This window comes from Mytilus galloprovincialis, chromosome 10 (genome assembly GCF_965363235.1).
Source record: "Mytilus galloprovincialis chromosome 10, xbMytGall1.hap1.1, whole genome shotgun sequence".
NCBI classification, from domain to species: Eukaryota; Metazoa; Mollusca; class Bivalvia; order Mytilida; family Mytilidae; genus Mytilus; species Mytilus galloprovincialis.
Window position 1 is genome coordinate 26,745,157 of NC_134847.1, and position 23,315 is coordinate 26,768,471.

General features: G+C 31.4%; 1 protein-coding gene across 1 annotated transcript in view; it reads left to right on the forward strand.

Annotated features, from left to right (window-relative positions):
* LOC143047286 (uncharacterized) overlaps positions 1-22,309 on the forward strand; it is a 33,896-nt gene extending 11,587 nt beyond the window's left edge. The window contains exons 4-7 of the mRNA XM_076220326.1: positions 2,646-2,838; positions 14,874-14,965; positions 21,140-21,229; positions 21,529-22,309. Of these exons, the coding sequence (XP_076076441.1) occupies positions 2,646-2,838; positions 14,874-14,965; positions 21,140-21,229; positions 21,529-21,593 (440 nt within the window). The 3' untranslated portion in view covers positions 21,594-22,309. The remainder of the gene's footprint in view (positions 1-2,645; positions 2,839-14,873; positions 14,966-21,139; positions 21,230-21,528) is intronic.
* Positions 22,310-23,315: the final 1,006 nt, after the last annotated feature.

Genomic DNA, 23,315 nt, shown 5'->3' on the forward strand with positions numbered 1-23,315 from the left:
AACTAATGTATAATTCTTTTTAACACACCTTGCCAAAAGTGTTTGAGCTTTTCGCACCTTATACCCCAACCTCAATATATGAAGTTTCAAATTGATATATAAGATAATTACTGCCAAAGTCCAATAGTATAACTATAATAGACCGCAGAGTATATTATAGTAATAGTATTAATTGTTGTTACAATTCTTGCAAAATTAAAATAAATTTAAGTCTATACAAGGTTTAAAAAAAATGAATGGTGCTGATTTCCTTTTTAGCTCACCTGGCCAAAAGCCCAAGTGAGTTTTTCTCATCATTTGGCGTCCGTCGTCGTTAACTTTTGAAAAAATCTTCTCCTCTGAAACTGCTGGGCCAAATGAAATCATTATTGGGGTATCTAGATTATAAAATGTGTCCGATGCCTGCCGACCAAGATGGTCAAACTGGCTAAAAAAAAAGATAGGGGCGAACTGCAAGTTTTGTTTATTATCTATTGAAATCTTCTTTTAATAGAGAAAATATGAAAATTGTCTCCGATTCCCCGTCTGCCAACCAAGAGGCCGACATTGTTAAAACAGAAGATAGGGATAAACTACAAGTTTTGTTTGTTATTTTGAAAACTGCTATGAAAAGATGAATTCTTACAGGGTCAGAAATGTTGAGATCTACCTACCTACCCACTGTCCATTAACAAAAATGTCAGACGACTATTTATAAGAGTTATTGCCCTTAAATGTCAAATTTATCATTATTTTTCCTTTTTTTTAAATTATAATAGTTACACAAAAAAATTTGGAAAAATGATAACTAATACTAGATTCACTGATAAGTTAACATGCCTGAAACCGTCAACGACTTATTGGAGTGATATATTGCTCTTTAATGGCATTTTTTACCATTTTTTTGCGTTTTAGCCTAATATAAAAACAAATTTTTGACCTTTTTTTAAACGTACCAAATCACTACTTTGCATAAAAATTCATCACCCAAATCTTTTAAACTTGTAATTTCATCCCCTACTTAATATTTCATGCATAAAATCTAAAGAAAATAATTTTGAAAGTGTATGAAAAAAATTGCTAGTTATACACTGGAAAATAACTGTTCTCGGACCAGGTGAGCGACACAGGCTCTTTAGATTCTCTAGTTCTTTCAAAACATGTTTCTGGAATAATCCGAATCACTTACGCCCAATAACAAAAGTTGCAGAAGCCACATCATTGAATTTTAGAGCGGGGAAACAAAATGGCTTAGTACACGGAGTACCCAAACCCCTGTTGTCAACTTTGCCTGAAAGAGATTCAAATATTGTTTTCTTAAAATTACATTAATTGGTCCGAGGACACAGTTATCGTCCTTTAATTTTCGTTGTCTACAAATATAGTTCGTCTCTGGGGTTTTTTTCCGTAAAATTGTAGCAAAAAGTTGGTGTGAAAAAAGATGAATATATATATGTGGATATGAAAATACGGACTGCGAAACAGAAAATAGCCCATGGAACATATAAAAAAAACTATCTTGATGTTCTTATAAACCCACTTTGAAGGCTGTATTATTCTTTAGCTGTCTAAATATGAACTTTTATTTTATAATTTGTTAAAATTAAAATCTCCACATTCAAACATGTATAAAATGTAATGTATTACTCTGATCTAGTTGAAAGTCTTGAAGTATTGTGTCTTTCTATGTTGTGATGTTATAATTTTGTTTCAGAAAAGGGAGAAGGTTTTGTACTATTAAAACGTTTAATCCCACTGCAAATGTTTGCACCTGTCTTAAGTCAGGAATCTGATGTAGAGTATTTGTCGTCTGTTTATGTAGTTCATAAGTTTTTCTCGTTTCTCGTTTTTTTTATAGATTAGATCTTTGGTTTTCCCGTTTGAAAGGTTTTACACTAGTAATTTTTGGGGCCCTTTATAGCTTGCTGTTCGGTGTGAGCCAAGGCGTCGTGTTGAAGGCAGTACCTTGACCTATAATGGTTTACTTTTATAAATTGTTACTTGGATGGTGAGTTGTCTCATTGGCACTCATACCACATCTTCCGATATCTATTGAAGGATATATGTTTATAATACATGGTAGTGTTGTTTCCCACAACCAGAGGGTGCATTGTTGCTAAATGTTGAGCGTCGATATGGAAGGTAAATGTTATATACATTTATACATCCCTTTCTTTCAATTTTTTAGTTTTGAGCGTTCCTGATGTTATCAAATCTAGAAATGAGCTTTCAAACACAAGAACTTAAAAATTTCTCTTTTCATTTACAATCTCAATTCATCTTCACATTGGATATAATTTATGGCTTAGAATCTTATTAATGCTTTGACAGATAAACGATTTAATTTTTGCAAATCACTGCAGGTTGTGTGATGAAAAAGTTTGGTATGTTTGTCAGGAAGAACATAGTTCAACTTTACATCGACGACTCAAAAATACAAAGTGTGATCCTAATGAGAACTTTCAAATGCTTTGACGAATTTTCATGATGTTTTATATAATTATTACCTCTATCAGAGGACGATGTTGGGAATATCATCAATAATCTTAACAAGTTTTTTTTTACAATACCTTGTATATTAAAAAATTATTGGACGGGATGTATCAGTTTGGTAACTATGTTTGATGTTTATCTAGCTCAGAGAAGTTTTGTTTTATATTTGCCAGTAGATGAAACAACAACACATTTTGCAGATGAAAGAACAACTACAAATTTTAAAGATGAAACATCAATTTCACATTTTAAAGATGAAACATCAATTTCACATTTTAAAGAAGTTACAGATGAAACAGCAACAGCCCTGATCACCAATGCATACTACAGGGAGAGTGAAAATAATTCTAAATCAGTTAAAATAATGTAAGTTTGAATTCATTTTATCACCAAATATTACAGACTCATTACAGACAAAAGTAGTCAAGGAGTTTTATATAAAATCGTTTAACGTTTAACCTAGAATTCCTGTAGATGTTAAAATCATATTTAAAACACACTCAATACATTAACATAAGTTACTTCTTTCCTTGAATATGATTATGAGACTGAAAAATTGCATATAAATACTTATTTAACGAATTATGTCTTATCGTAATTATTAATATTATTCAAGTATATAGAGTTGTTCTTTATACGTTTCATATATTTTTTTTTATAAATTTCTTCATAAATTTGATAACCATTTCTTACTGTAAAATATCTATATTTTGCATACACTTGTTGTTACTTTTATAAGTTAATCGTCATACTCTCTGTATAATGGACTTTTCAGACTGTATTTATAAACCAGATAATGTAAATCAGAATTTCACTATGTGTTGGACGCAGTTTGGCTTTGTCGCCGATCCCTTTTCTGATTGCAAAAAAACATGTTGATGTTCGACTTACTTTCGTTTTATTTTTTGCAGCAGCTTCTAGATTTAAAAAATATATGTAACTGAGATACAATATATGTTATAACAAAGTTAATAGCTGTTAACAAGAACAGAAATTTTTTACCTGCAGCAAATTTCAATTTTCAAACAAACTATACTAGCGAGCATCCATCAATGCTATATTTGATCATATTTTGGGTTGTAGCGAACCAACCAAAAAGATATATGCGTCATGAAACAGACAAAATGTCAAATTTTATAGAAATAATTATCCAATCTATTAATGAAGATTTCTGGGTACAAACTATATAACTCTTAGAAAAAAGTGTCAAAAAACATAGCAAATTATAATTGCCTGTCAAAAGATGTGTAATATATCATCTACCTTTGATGTCCGTCGTCCATATCATTTGCTGAGTACGTTGTAAGACAGAAAATTATTGCATTTATTACCTTTCATAGATTTAAAGAATTATTAATTTTTTGCTGTTAGGAAAATAACATATTTAATTGAAAATAAAGAGATATGACATGCAATTATCCACCATAAACCATAAACATGGATATAAGCATTTATCATGTTTATAGGACACCGTACAGCGCTCAACAATAATCGGTAGCAAAACCAATGCCGTATAAAAAGCTATGAACATCCCCAGTACGACAAAATGTCAAAAAATTCAAACGAGAAAATCAAGTGCCTGCAATGTGATAAGACTATGAAAGAAAAACATTTATCAAACGACGAACATCGATTTCAAGGCTTCTGTGTTGGGACAAGAACATACAGAATGTGGTTGTTTGAAACATGTTTGCGTGCAGTCGATCGAGTCTTTCTTTAACCAGGGATAGTAGTAAAATAACATACCATTAAAACATACTAGAAAAATCAGTTGGAAAGATAAATACTATTAGTTTCATTAATTGAAAGATGTTTCTTACTTGGTAGTTGCACTTAAGGAGAAAACGGCTAGTTGAAAGCAGAACTAACCTAGCAGAATATGTTGGAAATACTGTTAATAATGTCCATGTTGCTGTAACGATATCACTAGATCATTTTTTCAATTTGTTTATATTTATAAAGACTCTCCCTCACGTTAACAGTAACATGTGATTAAGTTCATTGAATTATCTATACATAATACACTGGGGTTCATTTATATCATGTAGTCTTACACATGTTACAATTGATATATTTTAGTAACGAATTGTTAAACATTGTTCTCCACACGATAATATCTTAACATAGTGTCATAAGTAAAATGAGAACTTTGAAATAGTGAATAGCAAATGTTATCGGTATTGTTTGGTGGGGAAAAGACAAAAGAGGCAATGGATAGTCATTTTAAGCAACCTTCTAAAATGGATTTTTTCCATGAATATAACCTATCCGCGAGATGGAAAATATGAAAACAAACAATGAATTTATACCTAAAAGTTGCTATGGGTAAAAAATACAGAAATGAACAGTGCAGAGCTGATTTTTATGTCATTGGATTAGAAGGCTAAAGTACAATACTTTCATAAAAGTACAATACGTTTAATTTTGATAAATGTGAAGCTAAAAAAACTTGATAAACTGCTAAAAAATTCAAGGACTATTGCATCCCAAAGAAAAAGGTTGCAGTAATCAGACAACGTTTAAACAAACGCGTTCAAAGCCTGAAATGAAGTATTGATCGGTATTTGATAGACCTGAAGTTAATTGCCAAGAACTGCGAATTGAAACACTCAAAGGATTGTGATAGAAAAGTTTATGGCACGAACTCTTCCAGATAAACGAGAGGATGGTTTGACACGGTACAAAGCTGTAAGTATTTGTCGCACCAACAAAAAATCTATAAAATTAATGAAAACGTTAAATGAGGAATAACAAGTATTGCTTGAAAGGAAAACTCAAAAACATAGAACTTTTCGAAATGAAGGCACTTCGCAAAGAAAGGACCGAAAGCAGGTGAGATTTGAATGTGAGTTGCAGTTGTGGAAAGTGATGGAAAACCAACGAGAGGAGAAACTGTCCTGCATAGGGAAAGACTTTGTAAATTAAAGTTTTCGAAAAGTTTTCATAGATTAGATTAATATTCCTCATGCGAATTGAAACGAGAAAATTTTCGTCGGAATACGGAAATCAAGAAAAATGCTTGTTTTATGTTATTTAAGTTACAAGGTACAAATGTAAGACTGTACAGTTTAAGATAGAAACTGGTGCTCAAGTCTACATACTACCTCTGTATATCTACAAAAAGTTGTCTAGCATTAAATTGAAAAGAACATCAACCACTCATATTATCTACTCTGGGGATAAACTGAGATTTGTTGGAAAGTGTGCACTGCGTTTAAAAGACAAAAACTGTATTTTTTTGTAACTAACACACATGATCAATAAAGTATAATTCATGTTATCATGACAGTCCAAGCAGACGTTGATGATTCTGTCAGCGTTCCCAAAAGTTTTTAATGCTGAGGATGTCTTGAATCTAGCGTGAATCCTGTAATGAAACCAACCAGAAATATACCCACTGAAAGGAACACGAGAGAAGACTATATAAGTTTGATTAACTTGTGTCTCCATCCCATTTGCATATAAGCTAATGAAATATGTTTAAACTAAAGGTCCACGATGATAGACTTCGCTCAGTTCTTAAAATATGCAAGTTTCAAGTAAAAGAGGTGACGCACATTGAAAATTCTCTAAGCGCAGATGGATTCAGACAAGATCAGGAAAAATTTGGTCTATCGAAGAAATGTCGGCTCCTTCGTACAAAATCTCAGATCAAGTATGAATAATGTCAATACCGAAAAAACTGACTACAGAGCTGATGATACCCTCGGGGTCTTATATTCCACCAGCAGAGGTATCATCCTGACATCTAAAGAAGGCAACTTTTGGTCTTTGATTTTAGTTTTTAAAATGTTAAATAAAAATGTACGTGTGGTAATAATCCTTTGTACCAATTTATTATTGGAAATTATACATATATGTACATGGTATATCGCTACAACCTTTCTGAAGTCTTCATTGTGAGTATGCATTTTTACCTCAATAGGGATATTTGATATCAAGCTGTAATAGTGCATACAATTATTTAATTTATCTTTTGGTTTAAACTGATCAAATGTGAGAAAGGCACTCCTTTGATAGTCAACAATGTGACAGAGGTTTTGCACACCATCAACTCCAAATCTATCATATAATTGCAAATCATCTGTTTGTACAAAATTCAACATATCAAGAGAGAGGAATTCCTTGACCTCAATTTTAACATGCGGTTTAGACTTGTTAGATTAGTGTAATGCCTGAAAGACATCCTTCCAAAAAGGGTTGATAACCAATTTCCCAAAGTTTGAAGTTTTGTAAAGAAAAGATCTTGCACCTCCAAATGTATTCAATATCAGTTTAACAATATTTGGGAATCTCCATTCAAATTTGTAAAAAATCGCCTCACCCATCAACCCAGCAATTTTAAAAGAAAAATTGATGAACCATTTGTAATCCTCCCTCTTTTTTATCTGCAATTAGTAGATTGCGTTTAATTTTTTTTGAAAGATTGGCACTATTGTTTCGTGTCTTTCTTAAGGCACTGGTCTGCCAAACATGAAGTAGCACAAGTTAGCTATTAAATCGTCAGAATGAATACACACTGAAATATAGGTTTCTGTAATTCTCTTGTCTATATACATATGCACATATAAACTATGAAAATTTGGGTTATATCTTTGAATCAGGTCTTTCAAGTATGTGTGTCTTTATATTTGTCAATTTACAGGCTAGTTTTATCATTCTAAAATGATAAGAATAATGATACATAACCAGCATGATTGACAACTGCCATAATCGACAAACAATCAAAGACAAGATAGGGCTTTAGCTAGAAAGTCACACCTCCTTAAATGCCTATCATCTTTACCAAAATACTAATTAACCTCAGTCTTGCCTAATTAATCAGATCCTTCATTATACATCTCAATATGTCAATACTTGACATCACTTTTGAATACACAAATGTCTATATTAAAAGTTTGATATATTATGTATAGGGAAATGATAGATTTATCCATTGCCTATTACTTTTGATCTACACTACATAAAATAATGTTATAAGTAATGTCTAACAAATGTCTGAAAGATAAATGATAAAAGATTATCAATAAAAAAAAATATTAAAGAGAAGACAAAATATTCAATATAAAAATTTTAAAAAGGCATAATCATGTTGTAGTACTTGTACTTGATAAAATTGGGCAATATCAAATAATCTGTTATGAATCTATGATTTATGTTACACTTTTTAGTGATTGGCTTGAAACAGAAATTAAAATTTCAAAATTCTTAACTTAGCAAACCAATATTTTTGTTTTAGTTTACCTTTCATCAAAATTCTTTAAACAATATAAGTTATTTGAATAGGAAGTGTAATTTTGCAATGAAGAACAAAATAAGTTTGAATTTGTTTATGTTGGGAGAGCACATTTTCAATGCCCTTTTCTGGTAAATATTAAATTATAAATTGAATTAAAATACATCTTACAACTTTTAAACTTCAGTGCCATAAACTCATGACAATTGTTTTCAAAATCGATAAGCAGTTTAGAGAAGGAAAATATTATATATATATCTTAAATTACAAAATGTGTCCCAAAACAACCTTTTAAGATTATTATTGTTTTCAGACAATAAAGACCTAAGTTTCAAGTTTACTGTTGATCCCATGTCCTGGATAATTGATAAACTTTATAAGAAGAATATTTATTTTGCAATTATTCTGTTTCTAAAGATAAAATATGAAACAGTATTTGGTTAAGATATTAACTGCAATTTAAAGGAAATTGTTGACCCACTCTTTGGTTCATATTAAACCTGTTTTATCTACTGAAAATGTGCTTTTCCTTCTAAAGACATTCATTAAATGCCATTGCCTGCAATAGAGCTATATCAATGACAATGTTCTATTTTTGTCCATACCATACTTCAATGTCATTTGAAATTATTCCAACTACTCTTCCAATCTTTCCACAAGTGATCACTCTGATTCTGTTTTTCCATCCCATATGCAATTAAAAAATAATCAGTTGATTACATTCAACATTAATTAAGAAATAATTCTTTCATGCCATGCTCTATGCTCATTTTAACATGGGTAGGCATTATATTTGTTAATATCTTAATACCGAGCGTTAGCGAGGTATTAAATGTTTACAAATATAATGCCTACCCATGTTAAAATGAGCATAGAGCATGGCATGATAGAATTATTTCGATTCTAATAGGAATATTTTGAACTTTTGTACTTCGATGCGGACCTATAGTAGACGCTCGAAATGTCGCCATTTTGAATTGATGAACAAAAACGTTATAGAAAAATCAAGTTTGTCAATAAAAAAAAGAACAGAAACATTTAAACTTACTTTTAAAAAAATGTGTTATAATGGGAAATAATTTCACAGATTATCATTGGAAATAACATCCTGAAATATTCAAGTAAATATCATTCTTTTAAAAAGACAATTATTATGAAACATTTAAAAGAAAACCAGAAGTAATTTCAAAGATCATAATTGTGAAATAATATGATTTTATCATGATTAATTTAATTAATATAAGATAAAGTAAGTGATATACAGGTAAAAGTGAGTTGTTTTCAGATCTCAGTACAAATATAAATTAAAAAGTAAAGGTAGAAATATAGTTGCGTTACTAATGTTAATGAAGAATTTAAGAATGATGATATTTTTAACTATATTAATAGTTTTGTCTGGGGACAAATATGTAGTTGTTGATAATATGGAAATCAAATGAATCATAACAATGTATTGGAACAAATACAATAAAAAACAGCTGGATAGTATTTACCTGTGAAATATTATCTGTCTTATTAAAAAATGTTTTACGTCATCTTTTTATTTGAATGAATATAAAAAATAAGATTCAAGGAAAAATATCACTATGAAATAGATTGGGAATACAATATTATCTTTAAAATAAAAATTACTCATAATAACCTCCCTTTGATTGATAAATTATGCAAATTTGCTCTACCTTTTTGAAACATTTATCATTATAGTATATATTGATTGCGAGTACCTTACATAGTAGTTAATGGGACGATATTTCATAAGGTTTTGTGAAATATGTAACGGATAATATATACTGGTACATACTATCCGCATAACACAGATAATTTTTCACTCCTCTGGAAAAAATCTACCTGTGAAATAACATGTCTGGAAAAAAATTATTGGGACAAATTATCCCCAGGATAAAATATCACAGAGGAAGAAATAAACCGTTACACAATCAGGAGGTTTAGACTTGAAGTCGTCAATATCGAGATCTGGCAAAACGTGTTTGTAATTGAAATTGAAAATTTTAGTTGCAATAGGTCTGGTATTCGAGACCTTTGTTGGCAAAGGAAAGATTAAGGAAAGATCTCTTCCAATGCAGACTGGCTTGCAATATCCGAAATTATAGCTTCTAGTTTGTATTGGTTTGAATGAGGGTTTGTAACAGTGGATTCCAAACATAAATTGAACAGAGAATGAAGTTTTGAAAGGGGTAATGAATAAAGTTTCGTGCGAATGTGATGAATACCTAACGACTTTTGTATAAATGACAGCAAGTCATTAATAGAGACATCATGCAGAGAAGGTGATGTATAATGACGATGACCATGACTGCGTATACGTCGAGGAGTCGAGTTGAAAATATTCATCACCTTCACCGAGTTACACGAAGGACTAGATAGAATACCTATACCATCAATTTTGTCATTGCAACCATAAGGTGCCGCAGTTCCCAATTGTCTAATCTAGTAGTCCTCTGTTTGTCTACGGAGAGTCGTTGAAAGATTACGATCGTTAGGGCTATGGTATATCTTTTCGATAATGCGAACTGTCATAGAAACGATGGAATTATCGGGCTGATTGAAATGCTGGTATAGAATGTCGTTAGCATTGAGGTTAATGTCTGATCTATGACCGCACATACGTTTCTCCAGCCTTCCTTTCGTTTCACCGACGTATACCAATCCGCAAAGGTTGCACTCTAATCCGTAGACAACATTTATCGATTTACAATTCAGATCACCGTAACTTCAACAATCTAACGGATAAGTTGACAGATTGGTGATTGTGTGAAGAACAATCCAGGCTCTAGAGACGGGATAGATATGTACATTAGTATCTAAAAATACAAATATACACCTTGAAAATAGGGATCACCTGCACAGCTACTAATGAAGAACGTTTCCAGCCATTAAGAACAGTTTAATCTAAGAATTTCACAACATAAATGGAACTCAAATAAAATTAAATAACAAAAAAATGAAACATAAAACATCTTCACGACAATCTTTAAAATCATTACCATAACTTCGTCCTAATATCACTGTTCGTTTTCAACATCAACCTAAAGAAAAGTGGGCACAAGGACCAATCGTGAAAAATAATGACACTAAAAATCATACGTAATCGATACACCAGAAAGACAAAAGTATAAACGGAAAAGAAATCATATAATGAAAACTAACGATAGTGCTTTTTTGTAAATGGTTTTTTGTTTTAAGATTGTAGCACAGTGATGACTGCTGTACCCATATTTTGACTATTTTATTTTTATTATGTCTGTTTTGTTCACGCATTGTTGTAAATATAACGGAATTTGATGAGACTGTCGTACAAGTGAGAGGTTTAGCGCTATAAAACAAGGCAACCATTTTCTACATTTAAAAATGCATGTACCAAGTCAGGAATATGACAGTTGTTGTCCATTCGTTTGATGTGTTTTGTCATTTGATTTTGCCATGTGATTAGGGACTTTCCGATTGAATTTTTCTCGGAGTTCAGTATTTTTATTTTACTTTTGATTATTAGAAAATTCATATCTAGAGAATTATAAAACAAATGAATATTGACACTTGAATTGATGAACCCTTTATTGCGAACCAAATGAAAGTTTACCACAGAGTCGTCTGCTCTTGACCAAGGTATTTAAACTTTTGCAAGTTTACCTGTCCCATTGAATCAATACAACAGCTATTGTTCTCTGTGTAGTTTATTCACTTGGACATTTTAATTTCTTCTAGGAGAAATTTATCACTCATTGATTAATTTGCCTGACCAAAAAAAATCTTCTTTGTTGATTGAAATACATGTATAAACTCACATAAACTGCATGAGATACAGTATTTATTAAATTTCAATAAAATATTTTCAATCTGTTCAATATAAGCACTGATTTAGTTATGAAAAGTTTATTTCTGATTATTTTTAACTACTGCATGCATATTTATGTTTCAAAGAATTTGCATGTTATTTGTGGTTGTTCACTCTCAGTTTTACATTTATGTAGACCTTTATTTAAACATTATCATTTAGTGAACAGAATTAAATAAAGCAAATTTTAATAGGTAGAATGTTGAAATTTGACCAGGAATCAACTTTTAATTTTTAAATCAGTGTTTATATCAAACAAATTGAAAATGTGCTATTGATTGAATAAATACAACATCACGTGCAGTTTTATAATTACTTACTTGTACATGTATTTCCATTATTGACAGTTCAATTTTTTGTTCAGGTAAATTAATCAGTAAGTGATAGATTTCTCTTGCAAGAAATTTAAAGGTCCCATTGAATAAACTAAACAGAAAACAATAGCTATTGTATTTGTTAGATGGGACAATAGAACTTACAAGAGTTTAAATGGACAGGTAACTTGCAGGTGAATCTGTGGAAAACTATCATAATGATAGGCTTCGCAATGACAGAACAATTGGGTGTGACAAGAAGAAAACCCTACTCCACTTATAGAGGAGTATTAATCTTAACTAACACACCTAAGTAGTGTTGTGCAAGGCAGAATATTGTCCTTACTCAGATTTGCGAGAAGGGAAACATTGGGAAAGGCAGAACTATCTATCCGGCTGACTAAACCTTTATATGAATTTCTTCAAATAGATAATCACAAATTGTGCGTCAACATTTTTTAATTCAGTATACATTTACTTTTTTATTTGAGAACATATTTTTCTTTTATCTTTATTGTCCAAAGTGCGATTTCCTAAAGTAGTTTCATATGATCGTTAAATTGCCTGCTGTCTATAAAAAAAATTATCGTGACAACGTGACTTATTGAACTGCGTTAGAATAATATTTTGTCTCAAAAGGTGGTTGAAATGTTATCGCTATATATAATCTTATCAATCTGTTTGCATTTATAGAGACTCCGCTTATCTTATCTTGATTGACAACAACAGTAACACGTGCTTAATCTTTTAGGAATTTTGGTCCTCAATGCACTTCAACTTCATATTTTATTTGGCTTTTGGATTTTATTGGATTCGAGCGTAACTGATGAGTCTTTTGTAGACGAAACGCGCGTCTGGCGTTAATACAAAATTTAATCCTGGTATCTATGATGAGTTTATTTAAAGTGCATTGACTTATCTATATACTAGTATAACACACTAGGGTTATAACATGTTGCAGTTTAATATCATGTAGTCTTACAATAAACTTTTAGTAGTAACTACGGAATTATTAAGCATTGGCCTCTAACAATGATATCTCGACAGTCACATACATATATTTCTATTAAGCCAATATACCTGAAACTTTCATCTTCAAATCGCATATGTGTTACATCTTAAGCATTTTGTCAAACACTTATCTTTGGATCATTTGTAAATACAACATCCTGTTTAACAGTCATGTTTATGTTTAGTTATTTTTTTTTATATGACACTTTGACATTTATTTATTTATTTAGGGAAGATAATATCATGAAACAAATACGGATAGTACCTGTGACTAAATGAGAATTGTTTCAAATATCACCTGTTTTGATTTTGTTCATATCCACTCAAATAACGCTGTTCTCATGCACCTATATGTCTGACTGAGATGTCTGAGTATCTTGCTCTCTTTTTTAATGGTCATTCATGTATAGACCGTTCATCTGTGGAAAATAGAGCATTTTATTGGTTTTCACCTATAACAAAACCAATATATTGACCTCTGTTTGACTTAACATTACTTTAGGACCATATCTAGCATACATAAAAAATACAGTCGAAACAGTTTTATATGACTGAAACACTTTGTGGCGAATACTGGAATGTCGATGTCGTCGTTGTCGTCGGCCGAAGCATTTGTTATCCAGATGAAATTCCCACAGATTGAAATTATCACGCATCTGCTAGATGAGCATACATGCAGGCATTACGACTGGATTTACTCAATTACTAGTTCTCTAAATTTTCTACACTGTTTTATAAGTAAGTCGTGAAAGCTCCAACCAAACTATACGGATTTTCATAGGAACCAGTTGTTATAATAGCAGTTTTATACCTGGCCCATTATCATTATTCCTGCAGTAACAATTTTTTATATTAATGTTGTGGGATTGTAAAATTTACACTTTTACGACATAAACCCTGAATAGAACCTAAATGGAAAGAGGAAACATGGATTACATACTTCACTTTTTGATTAAACTCATCAAAGATACCAGGATTCAAATTTTATATTTACCATGGACGCGCGTTTCGTCTACAAAAGACTCATCAGTGACGCTCGAATAAAAAAATGTTAAAAAGGCCAAATAAAGTACGAAGTTAAAGAGCATTGGGGACCAAACATTCCTAAACGTTTTGCCAAATACAGCTTAGGTAATATATTCCTGAGGTAGAAAAGCTTTGGTATTTCAAAAATTCAAAATTTTGTTAACAGTTAACAGTTAATTTATAATTATGAACATATCAATGATAACTCAAGTCAACACAGAAGTTCTGACTACTGGACTGGTGATACCCTCGGAGAATTAAAACTCCACCAACAGTGGCATCGACCCAGTGGTTGTAAATAAACTCATCATAGATACCAGGATTGAAATTTATATTTATGTCATGAATGTATACTCAGATGGAAGGAAACTCTATTAAAGATCATTAATACAGGATTTTTATGCCCCACCTACGATAGTAGAGGGGCATTATGTTTTCTGGTCTATGCCTCCGTTCGTTCGTTCGTTCGTCCGACTTCAGGTTAAAGTTTTTGGTCAAGGTAGTTTTTGATGAAGTTGAAGTCCAATCCACTTGAAACTTAGTACACATGTTCCCCATGATATGATCTTTCTAATTTTAATGCCAAATTATAGTGTTGACCCCAATTTCATGGTCAACTGAACATAGAAAATGAAAGTGCGAAGTTCAGGTTAAAGTTTGTGGTCAAGGTAGTTTGTGATGAAGTTGAAGTCACAACTACTTGAAACTTAGTACACATGTTCCCTATGATATGATCTTTCTAATTTTAATTCCAAAATAAAGTTTTGACCCCAATTTCACGGTCCACTGAACATGGAAAATTATAGTGCGAGTGGGGCATCCGTGTACTATGGATACATTCTTGTGTTTTAAGAATTCCAAAACAAAATAAAAAGGAAAACATTAAAAACAAACGTGACAATAGAATAATAGGTATTTTAACAATTTCATTTTGTTTAAGTTTATAATTTTTACCTTGCAGATGCATTGTAGGGGCAGTAGTAGCTGTGTTAGCCATTATATTTATAGTGAAATTTTATCAAAGAAGGAGATTGGCCAGCAGAAACAGAAGAAGTAAGTGTTTGTCAAGCCTGCCACTTCTGTAACTCACTACTATAAAACCTTATTATTTGATAATGTAGAAGACATTGATGTGTCATACTTTGTATAGATGCATTATATAATGAAGTTACCGTCTATCATATGTCTTTGTCTTAGACCTCATTTAATGGTTCAGTAACAACTTGAAAAATAGTTAAGATTTTTGTAATGTTAATTTCTCTTTTATTATGAGTAGTATTTACTTATTTGGTGTAGGTCTTCATGCCTGTCAGTTTTTGACTTTACTTTATGGATCGGTAAACAAGGTTAAGTTTCGTGGTCAAGTCCATGTCTCAGATACTATAAACAATTTATGTACTATAATTGGTCATGTTTCAGTGGTTAAAGTTAAGTATTTAAGGGTTATGGTTAGTTTTCTAATACTTAATGCAATAAGTCAACTATATTTGGTGTATAGAAATATTTTTCGATGAACGTGTCTGTCTGGTAGGTTTTGTTTGACTTTGACCCCATTTTAACAGTTCCTTGCTCAATTGTTTGGTTTTTGTGTTTTGGTCTGGGTTTTTTAAACTTTAAACAATAGATCAACTGTAATTGGTTTATTGAATGATGGAAGTGTTTACGTCTGTTTGATATGTATCATTTTTGATTTCATGGTTCAATGTTAAGTTTTCCAGTTAAGTTTGTTTTTTAGATACTATATACAACAGGTAAACCATTTTGAAGCATGGATTGATTGTAAGGTGTACATGTTTGCTTGGCAGAGATAAATTGACCTTTACCTCATTTGCATTGTTCATTGGTCAATGTAAAGTTTCCATGGTGTGGTCTGTTTCCTGTATACTACAAAATGTATAATCAATGGTCAACTATATTCGGTGTATGGAATGATTTGGTTTATCTGACATTGATCTCATTTTCTTGGATCTTAATTTATGTGATACTTAGGAATTACATTGCCTGCTTTTCAAAAGACATTGAAATATGGTGAAATTAAATTGCAGAGGCGTCAAGTAGTTCAATGTTTAAACTATTTGTTGAAAACATAGTAAGGAGAAGCACATATATATGATGTAGTTATTGTATGATTAAATGGATCAAGAAAAAATAAGAAAGAGAAAAAAAGGTTGAAATATTAAAAAGAAATTTAATGAATACTCTTAAATTGAGTGCTCCCCCTCCTTAATCCAACAACCTTTTAGCATTCACCATACTCTTTAAATTCATGGAACATTACCTCCCCCCCCCCTGGTGATACTTTTACTTATTGACAGTGTTATAAACTTCCTCCTATTTTGCTCTTAATACGATAATAAAGACAACAACACCCATCAATTATTTTTCGGAATCCACCCACTATTACCCAACCGCACGATTACCACTTCAGGTGATGGTTTCCCTTGTTTAAATTCTATTCATATAGTTTAAAATGTGATGGTCAGAAATGAACTACTTTCTATTTCTCAGTGTTTATATTCTCTAATCTGTCAATTCTGAGATTGTAAGCTGTAATCCAACATGCGACATGTGGAGTTGACCAAAATTCTAACTGACGAGGGTTGTCCTACCGAAAGTATTGGACTCCGGCTTCCTCCACCAATAAAAACTAGCCGCAACGAAATATGCTAGAAGCGGAGTGAAACCCATATCAATCAATTAATCAATCTTACCAGTGAAACAAAACAGAAAAGTCCTAGATTTTAGCATGCAACACAATAGGTCATTTTTCTAACTATATCATACATAATAAATAGTTGTGTCTGAATAAAATTGAAAATGGAAATGGGGAATGTGTCAAAGAGACAACAACCCGACCATAGAGCAGATAACAGCCGAAGGCCACCAATGGATCTTCAATGCAGCGAGAAACTCCCGCACCTGGTGGAGTCCTTCAGATGGCCCCTAAACAAATATGTATACTAGTTCAGTGATTATGGACGTCATACTAAACTCCGAATTATACAAAAGAAACTAAAATTAAAAATCATACAAGACTTTGGACAGGCGCAAAAAATGCGCCGGGGTTAAACATGTTTTTTGAGATGTCAACCCTCCCCCTATACCTCTAGCCAATGTAGAAAAATCAAACACACAACAATACGCACAGTAAATCTCACTTTAAGAGAAGTCCGAGTCCGATGTCAGAATAGTTAACAAAAGATTGAAACTAAACAAAATGACAATAATACATATATTAACAAAGGACCACTAGCAGTTAAAGACATGCCAGCTTCAGACCTCAATTAAACTGATTGAAAGATTATGTCTCCATCATATGAATATCAAGCACAATCCCTCACGTTAAGGGTTTAGTATTATACCATCATAAAATATATGAGAAGAACATAACCCGTATCATGCCAGCAACTGGTTTTAGAATAAATGTGTTTATTTCCAATGCAACAATTCTAGGAGTGAATCAATATTAATACCAAAATATTCAATCTTTAGTGACATGAAAACAGTGTCGTAACTATATCCCTTCTGAATAAGTCTGTTTAAAGGTTTTGTTAGCTTTTGAGGTGAATACTGACATTTTGTGCTCTGTAAAGAATATTACCATAAAGAATTGGATGTGAAATACCTGAACGTATAAGATGTCTGCATGTTGAGTTATATTTACAATTGATGTCCTTGAAACGATGATAAAATTTAGTAAATGTTTTGACTAGTTTGTGATATCGAAAACCCTGGTGTAATAATTTTTCAATAATACATAAATTTCTCTCGCTAAAATATAATACGTTGTTACATACACGAGCGAATCTTACACGTTGAGATATAAAAACACCATAAGATGGTGACAAGGGAACGTCACCATCTATAAATGGATAATTAACGATAAGAAATGAAAAATCATCTTTTTTATCATAAGTTTTTGTATTAAGCTTCCCATTAATAATATAGATATCAAGATCGAGGAAAGGGCAGTGGTCATTGTTAGTAATAGCTTTATTTAAAGTTAGTTGAACATTTTAAATCTCTTTAGTATACATAATGAAGTCGTCATTATTGAGAGCTAATATATCATTCAAATATCTAAAAGTATTGTTAAATTTTTGTATCAGATGTTGTTTCGATGGGTCTTTGTTGATTTTAGTCATAAATTGTAACTCATAACAATACAAAAATTAGTTAGTCCCTCGGGGGGGGGGGGGGGGGGGCACTTGCTATATAATTAGTGGTAGGGATGAGCCGCTGGAATAGGTCACTTTTTCATGCTCTATGATATATGAAAAGGGTGAGAAATTAAGATGAAATATATCAATAGGTTGATATTATCACTTGCTTGATTATATCATAAGAACTGAAACTAATCAGATGTCCGTATTTATTTTGATGCGATTAAACCACAGTCGTAAATACATCAGTTATTTGTCAAACCAATTAAACTCTATTTATTCTGATGTGGTATTTCCACTGATGCCAGTCGGGAAAGATGCAATAAATCCAACTTTTTTGACATTTGCACTTAATTATCATTCAAGGGTTTGTATACATAAAACATGATTACAATTATTTAAAGAAATTCCATTGTGACAGCGTCCTTTACGAGGGAACGGCAATGAAACTTTTTATCAGTTTTTAATTAATATTTAAATATGTTAAAATCAGTGGAGGTGTTACATTCTGGGGTGATATTACATTTATCTGACCATAGATGTAATACCATAGATGTAATACCATCTATGATCTGACCAAACGTCTTTTATATGTATTGTATTTTGGAATTGAAATATCTTCATAATGAAAGATGTAAAATGGGCAATAAGAAAAAAAGTATTTTTAAAGATATGACGAATTTATTGGAAAAGAAGGTGATTTTATTGCGACTATTTTTGCTAACAAGAACGTGATGATGAGCGGTGAAAATATTGAAATATATCTATAGGTCTGTTTTTTGTTACATCTACATCTACATCTACGACATAGCGAAGCTAATTAATATATGACAAGGTATATATTTTTGATTAACAAAATATATGAAAAGGGTGGGGTACTTGATGTCTCAGCTGCTCACCCCTACCAAAAAAAGTTTGAAGTGCCCCCCGAGGTTAGTCCCCATTGAAATTCCGATAACTTGACGAAATACGGAATCTCCAAAGCTAACAAAAATATTATCTAGTAAAAATTCAAGGGCAGATATAGTATCAAAGTATGTCCAATTGACATAGTTCTTTTGTTTGTTGCTACTAAAAAATGACCTAAAAGAGTTTGAACCTATGTATTCGCATTCTGACTTTTTAAATGCCCATTTAAATAGGTGTGTGAATTTTTTTTTAATAAGAATATGAGGCAAAGTGGTATATAGGGTAGAAAAATCAAAACTTTGAACAGATTCAAAATCACCAATTTATGCATGCAATTTAATAAGTACTTCCAACGAGTTTTTGACACTCCAAAAGTAATTAATTCCACTATTTTCAAAGGCCTTATTTGAACAATTTGTTATCAGGTTTTTGATTGTACCAAGGAGGTTATATAACCTCCTTGATTGTACCAAATGTACAAGTAAGTAGAATAGACAATTTAATAGTGGAACAATGGCTTGAAAACGAAATAAATCTATATTTGTAAGGTGTTTTGTGTAGCTTCGGAAGCCAGTACATAGTTGGGACATTCACTGTATTTGGTTCTGCTTGTAAAGAAGTAGCTAAAAGTTTATGTTTATTACATATGTCGTTTTCCGAAAATGGAGTCAGTTGGAATGTTGGTGAATTTGTGATTTGCTTTTACGGAACATCAATGTAAAATTTACGTCAAACAATAATGTTATTATTAGCAGCTTTATCAGCCGGGACAAAAACATATTTCTTGGCTAGTTCTTTTAGTTAATGTTTGATGCGTTGTATACGTATATCAACAATGTTCATTACTGAATTAAAAAAAGAGTCCAAGGATTTCTTGTCAGCTTTTTCTCGTTTTATCCATTTCGAAAGTAAGTCGTGGATGATATTACGACACTCATTCCAATTAATAATTGATGGGGGACGATATTTAGGTTCTTTACTGAGGAATTATTTAACTCTCGGTCGCGAACGACGTTAAGGTCTCCTGTTTTAACATGGGAAATGGGCCCATAACTATATTCGGAATTACTACAATTACATGACGTATGTGTATTTTCACTGATATTTACATCTTTACACACTTGACTATAATTAAACACATATTTCCGGGTAGATTTCTTGTAAACATAACAAATAAGAGGGAGTTCAGTATTATCAAAATATCCAGGAATTTGTTCTTTAACAGAATGCTCGTTAAAAATACCGGCAACATTTCCAAATTTTCTTGGATTGGAGCATATACAGAAGCATCTCTTTGGAAAAATGTAGCGTAACAAGAGGTTAAAAATACAGCAAGTTGAAGCCTCTACTACAACTTCTATACTTTATCATTATACTATACTAGAATACACCCGCGACATTGTGGGTATATGATTGAGTTATAGTGCATATCCATTATTTTTAGCATGTACTATAGTATTTGTATTAATTTCTGATAAAGTCGTGCTGATTGTAAGGTTACAGTTTTCAAAATCTTTCTGTTTGAACCCGTCCTTACTACAATAAACTCACTATTAACTTAATTTCATATTTCAACTAATTAACCATGTGCTTTAAATCGTCATTGCTTATATCTTTACCGTGCAAATTGATTAAGGCACATATAGTTATTTTCTTACAACCTTGACATTTTATGATAGTCGTTAAGAGAAATTCGTTACGCATGTGCTAGTGACGCTCTCATCCGATATGTTATTCATTGGTCATATATATCGTATTATTTCACTAGCGCACTATGTAACTAATAGTGTTTCAGTCCATCATTGCATTTAACTGCATTATATAAGTTATATCGGAGTTTTTTGTTTCCATTCTCTAACTTATTTGGGTAGCGTCACTTTTACTGTTCTTGAGTTATGTCTCTTTATAACGTTGTATACAAGCGGGGGTATCTTCTGTGTCCAATAAATATATTCCCTCATGTATTTCATATTATGGTATTATAAAGCTTGAATGAAAATAAATTTCAGTATACAATATGAATACTGATTAAATTAAGGTCAATACATGTAAATTACCTTTGTGCTGAATCGAGTGTGTGAAGTGGGATCATTCATTATTCTAACTAATTTTAAAAATGTCTTTATTAAAAGTTTGTATTTTTTTATTTTTGCAGAATCATCTGAAGAGGGTCAAGTTGCGCAAAATCAATTATTAGAAAAAAGGAAAGAGGAAGAATCTGCAAATGGGACTACAAAGTTAGGAGGTAGCTTAACATTCCTTTAACTAATCAGTAATTGGAATTTAAGGTAGTAATACCTTCCATGTCTTACTTCAATGTCAATGCTAGACAATCCGTCAGCTTTGCTTCATTTCTAAAATCTGATAGTCAAATTATACTGCAACTCTTTGTATCGATTTGTGCAGGAATATTTAAACAGTTACTCATTCTTTTTCAGTTTTTACAATAAAGAAAATAATTATAAGTTTGCCATTTTTTTAGAAACGTAAAATAAATTTAATGAAAGAAAATGTTTTAATCAAGGAATTGTTTTTGTATTTTAGAATGTTTGAATAGTGATGACTCGGAAGATTGTAAATCCATACCATATTCGGAATCTTCATGTTGATGTCACAAAAGCTTCCATTTTGGCAACTGTTGATAGTATCAATGGTCAAATATATATAGATTTGTCTCTGTTTCAGAATCAGCATAATAGTGTAGAGGGTAAAAAAATTCTCGGAAAACAGTTAGTTACAAGATTTGTTATATTTATTAAAGTGGTAAAAAGATTTTAGTATAATGTAGTAGTTAAAGTTTTTTTTTTATATTGAACTTAATGATTTGTGCGAAAAAAAGTTATATTACATCATTCATATTTTTTCAGCATAACAAATGTAAACATGTAGTGCCAAATTAACAGTCATATTATAAAATGATTTACTGGTATATATTATCAAACGTAATTCGTATAAAAAGCCCTGAAAACTTTTTTGTCCAGTCAACACATTTCTTACTCAATTTCTTCTATATATGATTATTAGGTCAGGAACCTATTGTTGTCGTTTGTTAATGTTGTTCATAAGTGATTATCGTTTTTGTATTTTTATATATATTAGACCGTTGGTATTCCTGTTTGGATTGTTTTAAACTAGTATTTTTTAGCCATTTATAGCTTGCTATTCCATGTGCTCCGTGTTGAAAGCCGTGCTTTGACCTATAATTGTTTACTTTTTGCACATTGCTACTTGTATGGAGAGTTGTCTCATTGCAACTCATTACACATTCTCTTATATCTACATGAATATTTATTTACACAAACATTCTTTAATAAGATATTGGAATACATTTCATTGAGAATGAGTTCAAACATGGTAAAAAAATAGTATGTCAGGCTATTAAACATTGTTTTGGGGATGTATCTTAAGAGAGAGAGAGGGGGAATTAAAAAAAAAAGCTCTGATTTTAATCTTTTATATATGATGGCTTCCATGGATTATTTTATTACGTCCCCTACCGACGAAGTCGAAGTGGACTTTAGGTTTCACTCCATCTGTCTGTCTAATTTTCGTTCTATTCGTCAGTCCGGCAAATCAGTTATCCACACTTTTTTCTTCGTGTTTGAAGATATTGATTCGATATTTGCAGTATTGTTTTATCATTACAAGTTACAGATCAGGTTTGATTTGTTCTGGGTTGATGATTTTGTGCAGAGTTACGCTCCTTGGACTTCACTTAGATAATCAGTTTCCCACATTTTCGTTCATCATGCTTGAAGATAATGACCTGATATTTGTTATAGTTTACACCATGTCAAGTTACAGATCAGGTAAGCCTTTTGTTCAAGTATAAATGAATTTTTAACTGATAGGGGACTATGTATTGAAATAATCTCAGAATGTTTGTTTTGATTAAATGTATATGTATCGGTTTTTTAATTAATGTATATGTATTGACTTTTTAATAATTGTATATGTATTGATTTTTTAGGTAAATGTTGATTTTTTTTGTTTATTAATATTTTGTGGACAGTGTATAACTTACTTTTTTTCATACACTTTTTTTTTTTAATTTTGAACTTATATGTTGCAAAATATTGGGTGATGAATTTTAAGTACAGTAGTGATTTAGTTGAGTTAGAAAGGTCAAACATTAGTATGTCTGAAGCTGTAAATCCTTAACTTAAAACTATCCACATTTTGAGTTCAAGCTTGTAGACTTTTCTATATTTTTAATACTATTTGTCCCCAAAGTAGTACACTACACTGTAAAAATCTTTGTTTTTGGGATAGTGCATTTTTTTTAGTTTGAATTAATTGTCTAAAAGATCTGCACTTAACAATGCTTAGGG